The sequence below is a fragment of the Topomyia yanbarensis genome, chromosome 2 (genome assembly GCF_030247195.1).
Source record: "Topomyia yanbarensis strain Yona2022 chromosome 2, ASM3024719v1, whole genome shotgun sequence".
Taxonomy (NCBI): Eukaryota; Metazoa; Arthropoda; class Insecta; order Diptera; family Culicidae; genus Topomyia; species Topomyia yanbarensis.
The window spans coordinates 462,300,840-462,306,566 of record NC_080671.1 but is presented as its reverse complement, the minus strand read 5'-3'; the positions used below and the strand labels follow the sequence as shown (position 1 = coordinate 462,306,566).

Below are 5,727 nucleotides of genomic sequence, written 5' to 3'. Positions count from 1 at the left end.
CAAGCGGGGCACGGGTAAATTTGATTACTTGCTACCTACTACAGCAGCTCCATAAGGTACTTCTACTGTGACCCTAATCGACATCTGCCCTATGTTCGTCTCGTAGACCAGTACTTGATTCTGAAAGTAAGTTTTCATAACCTTGCACAAATAGTTCAGAAACTGCATTCTGTCAAGCGCTACGGCGATAGCCTTAACTGGCGCAGTTGAACGCGTTCTTCACGTTGATCGTGTTACTTCTTCTCCTACGAATACGCCGTTGATACTGGCGATTACGAAGTCTTCGTGTATGTTATCCACCACCTCTTCACGCACAGAAATATTTTTTAACTTCAACAATATACTGTATTGAAATCAACTAAAAAAATTGTTGTTTCCCGGCTAACAATAAATATTGTTGACACCAACAATTTTTTTTGTTGGATTCAATGAAATATTTTTTTGTTTTTAAAATACAGATATCCCATGGGTCAACTATTTTTTTTTTTGAAATCACAAAAATTTGTTTGAACAACAATGTTTAGTTGCTGAATCAACAATTTTTGTTAGTTGAATCAAAAATATTGTTTTTTGAAATAATAAAATTAATATTCGAAGCAACAAGTTTTAATTTATAAAACAACTATTTCTGCTAGTGGAAACAAAAAATCAGTTTTTGAAATAATATAAAGAAATCTTTAAAGCAACGAATTTAAGTTTCTAAATTAACCATTTTTATTGGTTGAATCAAAAATATTTTTTATTGAAATAATACTCAAATCTTTGAAGCAGCCATGTTCATTTGTTGAATCGAAATGAAGCCTTTGTTGAATCAATTATTTTTAAATATCGATTCTACGATATGTAAGTCAATAGTATTCGTTTTTTATTGTAGTTTGAAAGAACAATAATATTTTTAATATTTTATTTATTTTAAATATTTAAAATATTTACAAAATTACAATGCCTAAAATAGAGTCTACCGTCTACTCTATGTAAATTTATAGTTAGTGTTTGCAGCTTTTCTATATCAACAACTATCCTAGGTTCATTTATTATAATTACTTCAAAAGATTGTAAATGTTCCACAAATTTTTGCGCGTGAATGCTATAGCAAACTAAAAATAGTTTTTTATCATCGTCAGTTAGAATGTCTTGTACTTCATACATGCTAATCAAATCTTTGTTGCTGATATAAAAAATGGTTCCTTTAGTAAACAACGAACCTTGTTTCCAAAATTTATCAATATGACATGCTGAATCTTTGTTAACTTGAAATTTTTCTCGCAGTAACATTTGAAATTCATGAGCAAGCGGTAAAAATGAAATTTTAGATTCGCTGTAGTCAATTACAGGAGCAATAAATATATTGTTGAATACGTTGTAGGCGAACTTATAAGCTCCTTTTATGCCTAATGATTTACATAAGTTGATCTTATTATTATTTATCCTGCTATACTGTTTCGCGTCGCGGTGTTTTGCTTCGCCCCTCATGGCCCACTGATGACGGGGTGTGCCGGAATGCATAATAAATGATGCGTAGTGGACAATGTTATGGTGCTTAGGTTTGAGAGTATCTTTAAACAATATTTGGTATTGTTCATGATGAACAATTACTAACTGTCTTAAAGTTTCTATTAGACTTTTAGGAATTTCACGCAGCATCACAATATGACAAATTTGTATTAATATGCAAAAATGTTGCCATACTTCGTCATGTTCAGGAATTAATTTTCCCACAATGAGCGGTAGAAACGTAACTAATGTCTTGATTTCGCTTGCTGTCATTTTAATTTTTGTTTTCAATATGTTAATATCTTTAATGTCGTTGGGAATATTTGAAGAATTCAAGCTCCCAAATACGAAAACATTTTTTCTATTATTTAACTCATCAAGAGTAAACAGTTTTTTAATATTAATGGAATAATTCAATAGATGTCTGAGACCATATACACATATTCCTTCCCATACATCATGCATAGAATCAAAATATACGTTATATGTTATATGAAAAGAAGGGATGCGGTTAAAAATACTGTCGGTCTTAATACCGGTCAGTGAAACGTCATTCATTTTTAAATCTTGTTCGTAATTATCTACTGTCCTAAAAGTTTCCTCGTATTCACGGACATCAGTCTCTCTCTCTGTTCTATTTCTTTTACATAGTCTACAATAAAAATGAGCACGTACTGATTCTACCATATCTAGGATTCCTGACAATCCTAAATTATCGCCCGTAATAAAACCTATCATAAAATGAACATGTATTAGTTTGTTTTCATATCTTACTTCTAATCCTTCCGTTTCAAGTTCAATTAATACATCTATCAGATTGCTGAACAGATCTTCATTGCTGAATTCTTTCCTATCCATGGACAGTACATATCCGGCTACAAGAATATTCACTAATTTGGCTAATATGTAACCCGGCAAACTTGGTATGTAGTAGTAAATACCGCATACCGAGGTTTGAGTAGCATGTGGAGAAACGGTGTCCCCTGAAGTAAAATCATCAAAAAAAAGATTTAATGGTATGATGATTTTCGACGCCGCATCTTGTGTCCGTTTCTTCCATACAGAACCATCAATTAAACTGCGAATGTATCCATCGTCAGATGGGGTAAGATTGTCTAAAACAGTTTTCATCACGTTATTCGATTCCAAATATTTTCGAAGATGGAATTTGATAGGCATTAATATTCCTGAAATATAAAATTGTGTCATTAAGCTAAGATAAATTTAAAAATCGCCTTTATACTAACCTGTTATTGGATCACTATCCATTAACTGTCCACTTCTTACAACTCCTGGGCGCAGTTCATTACTAATAACAAATTCCTTTGGTGCAATGTAGAGGTCAGTGGATTTCAATTTTTCAATGCATTTATATTCTGTGTCAACGCTACTAAATTTTTCACACATTTTATCGAACATGTGTTTCCCTTCTTTTGTAATTAAGCCTCTAACTTCCATTAGTTCTGATACCGTCACGAACGGCTTTAAAATTTTCGTCTGTATATCCTTGTGTACTTCAAACACAGTTTTTCTTGGCATCGAATTCATATTTAGCCATTTCAAATTGAAATCAATTGACATTTTTTCTATTTTTTCTAACACAGTACTCATATCAATTGTATCGGACGATAATGAATTTTGTTGTTCTAATGATTCCAACGAAAACTCTTCATTAATTTGTACACTTCTACTCTCCTCTACATATTCGTGTCGTACATTTTCGGAAGTTTTTGTTACAAATTCATTTATGCTATATTCGTTGCTAACAGATACGCTTTGAGCTTGTTCATCTTCTTCCAGGTGCTTTTTAAAATGGCGGAAAAACGAATATCGTACGCTAAATCTTCGGGTACAGGTTAAGTGATTACAAGCATATATAGGCAGTTGATCGTGGAATTTATTTAAATGATCATAAAAACGATGTAAAAACTTCGATTGCCATGGACATTGCGGTACAATACAAGAAATCATGACGATGCTTTTGCACGAATAGCTGTAACCATAGCCGTGATGTTGGTTTGTTCACTCGGGAGAGTAAAATCGTACAAATAACATGCCAGTAAATGCCAAACAGAAGCGGTCTGTCGTGGAAAATCAAGAGAATATGATTTATAGAGCTTCAAGCATATGTCCAGTGCTTTTTGAAAACTAGGAAGCTTATACGACACCACGTTATTCCACACTGTGAATCCTGTGGGATGTTTTAAATCTTCTCCATGAACAACTATGAAGGGGGTTGATGCTATGTCGTAATCACGCCAGGAGCTAAATAGTTTAGCAATTGTTGCTTGTAGCTCTGACAGGTCTTTAACAAGTACTACGATGCTGTCTCGGGATTCAAGAATCGAAGGTTTCCATCGTCGTTTTCCCGAACAGATCAATAGGGGGCTAGGCAGTACGTGAGCCAACAACCAAACAGTAATCAAGGATTGACCATCTATGAATGAAAATGAACATATAATTGAGTCATGCAATTATTACTAAATCTAGTTATTTACTTACCAACGGATATATCATCGGCTTTAAGAAGCTCAAGCAATGCTTTTCCTTCTGTATCTGAAACTTCAACCTGCAAGATATGACGAATTCCTTTTAGAAAACTCGACCAGCGATCGAAAAGGAGTTTTTCTTTATCAGGAAATTGCAGCTGAAAGTCTATTTGTATCAATTGATATCCTTGATGGTTTCTAAAGACTGGATACTCAGATAATAGCAACGAAGCAGTGCGGTTTTTGAGTTTTAATAATTCGTAAATCCTCTGTGCACTTGTATTTTTCCATTTATGTTTAACTTCATCCCATTCATCCTGATTGTGAGTTATCCAGTTTATAGTTTGTTTAAAGTCGGCAACTATAACAGGAGGCATATTATTGGTAATATAGAGAAGCACTTCAGTTTTTGATTTGGCTTACCTTGCTGATCCGTAAAACAATGTCCTTCTTCAGCTTGTTGATGCTGTTGCGATGATGATGGCTGTATCGGTTTGTCTTTCGTCGCTTCCTTATAATTAACGTTACGATCATATAATCTTCCCTTTGCCTGTTTACGTATTTTGATTTTTTTACCAGCACTGTCCTTGGTCCATGTGGGCTGATACCAAATTTCCTGTAAAAAATATCACAAAATTGCAATATTTACTTTTATTTTCTACGAACAATACACGGTTACGCCTACTGAGTAACGTACAAAAAAGTATATATGATACAAGATTTGATATCAATAATCTATGAGGCACAAAACATGCGCAGGTGTATGGAAAGGAGGGTTAATTACAACACAGTGAACATTAATAGGAATTACATACACACAGCACCATTCTGATGATTTGCAGGGATGTCTTACCTGTGGCTCGCTTGGAAAAAGTCTATGCAGTTCGATCGCTCTATCCAGCAACTCAGTAGGAGTCAGTTTGGAAAACCGATCCTTGAACTCATCTACAACAATATGCGTGATGCTTTTTTTGTCGCTTCGTGACAGGAACTTCTCGTCCCTATATTGCTGGATAATTTGTTGTCCTTTGGGTGAAGAGCCAAGCAAATATGCAGCTGTGCAGTTTTCTCGGGTTACAGTGTTCTCCGTGGAAGGCAAAATTGACTGCAATGGTATACGATCTACCAGCGTGGGGAGGCCCTATAGGAAAGAGAAAAGAAAACTATATAGTGGCAGTTATACACAAAAAATAATTTCTTATGGGTAACAATTAACGTGAACAAAAAATACCTGAGCTTTTCTCCAGGTATTTAACCCGTTGATACATTTAGTTCGCTCGGCCAGAAACGGAACCGGAATCAGCTCTTCCACCTCGCGTCGCTCGATGATGCGCAATGTTTCAGCGGTGTATTCGTTAGCTGAAAACAATAATACTTTAAAACAATTGGCACAAATAAATAATAACTTACTCACCGATAAAGCTCTCAATTATCGACACCGATAACCCAAATCCATTTAACAAATCGACGGTTTCAATAATTTCAGCGGACACTTCTTCCACTGCAACCTCCTGCTGTACATGTTCTTCCGGCGAACTCATTTTAACTTTTGAATGTTTGCAAAATGGCGGTTTCTTTGCTGACTATACTAGACCTACACACTGAAAAAAAATCAACAATTTGTTTTGTTGATTCAACAATTTATTTTTCAAATAAAAAAAATATTTTTTTGAATTTACCAGCGAGTATTGTTGATCCAATTATAATAATTTTTCGAAATAACAATAATGAATTGTTGAGTTCA

At 34.3% G+C, this 5,727-nt stretch overlaps 1 protein-coding gene and 1 long non-coding RNA gene across 2 annotated transcripts; both read right to left on the bottom strand.

Moving 5' to 3' along the window:
- Nucleotides 1-3,390: 3,390 nt before the first annotated feature.
- LOC131681184 (uncharacterized) lies at nt 3,391-4,360 on the bottom strand. The gene is made up of 2 exons (XM_058961895.1): nt 3,997-4,360; nt 3,391-3,931 (listed from the first exon to the last, which is right to left on the bottom strand). The coding sequence occupies exons 1-2, from the start codon at nt 4,358-4,360 to the stop codon at nt 3,462-3,464; spliced, it is 834 nt and encodes a 277-aa protein (XP_058817878.1). The 3' UTR covers nt 3,391-3,461.
- A 111-nt stretch (nt 4,361-4,471) lies between these two features.
- On the bottom strand, nt 4,472-5,337 carry LOC131682293 (uncharacterized). The gene is made up of 3 exons (XR_009304056.1): nt 5,215-5,337; nt 4,837-5,124; nt 4,472-4,599 (listed from the first exon to the last, which is right to left on the bottom strand). It is a non-coding gene; the product is annotated as an uncharacterized LOC131682293 (long non-coding RNA).
- Nucleotides 5,338-5,727: the final 390 nt, after the last annotated feature.

Excerpts from the sequence above, each read along its gene's own strand:
- LOC131681184 (XM_058961895.1), bottom strand. The coding sequence starts at position 4,360 with ATGCCTCCTGTTATAGTTGCCGACTTTAAACAAACTATAAACTGGATA. Across the intron at positions 3,932-3,996 it reads AGCCGATGATATATCCGTTG|ATGGTCAATCCTTGATTACT; the intron begins GTAAGTAAATAA and ends TTTCATTCATAG.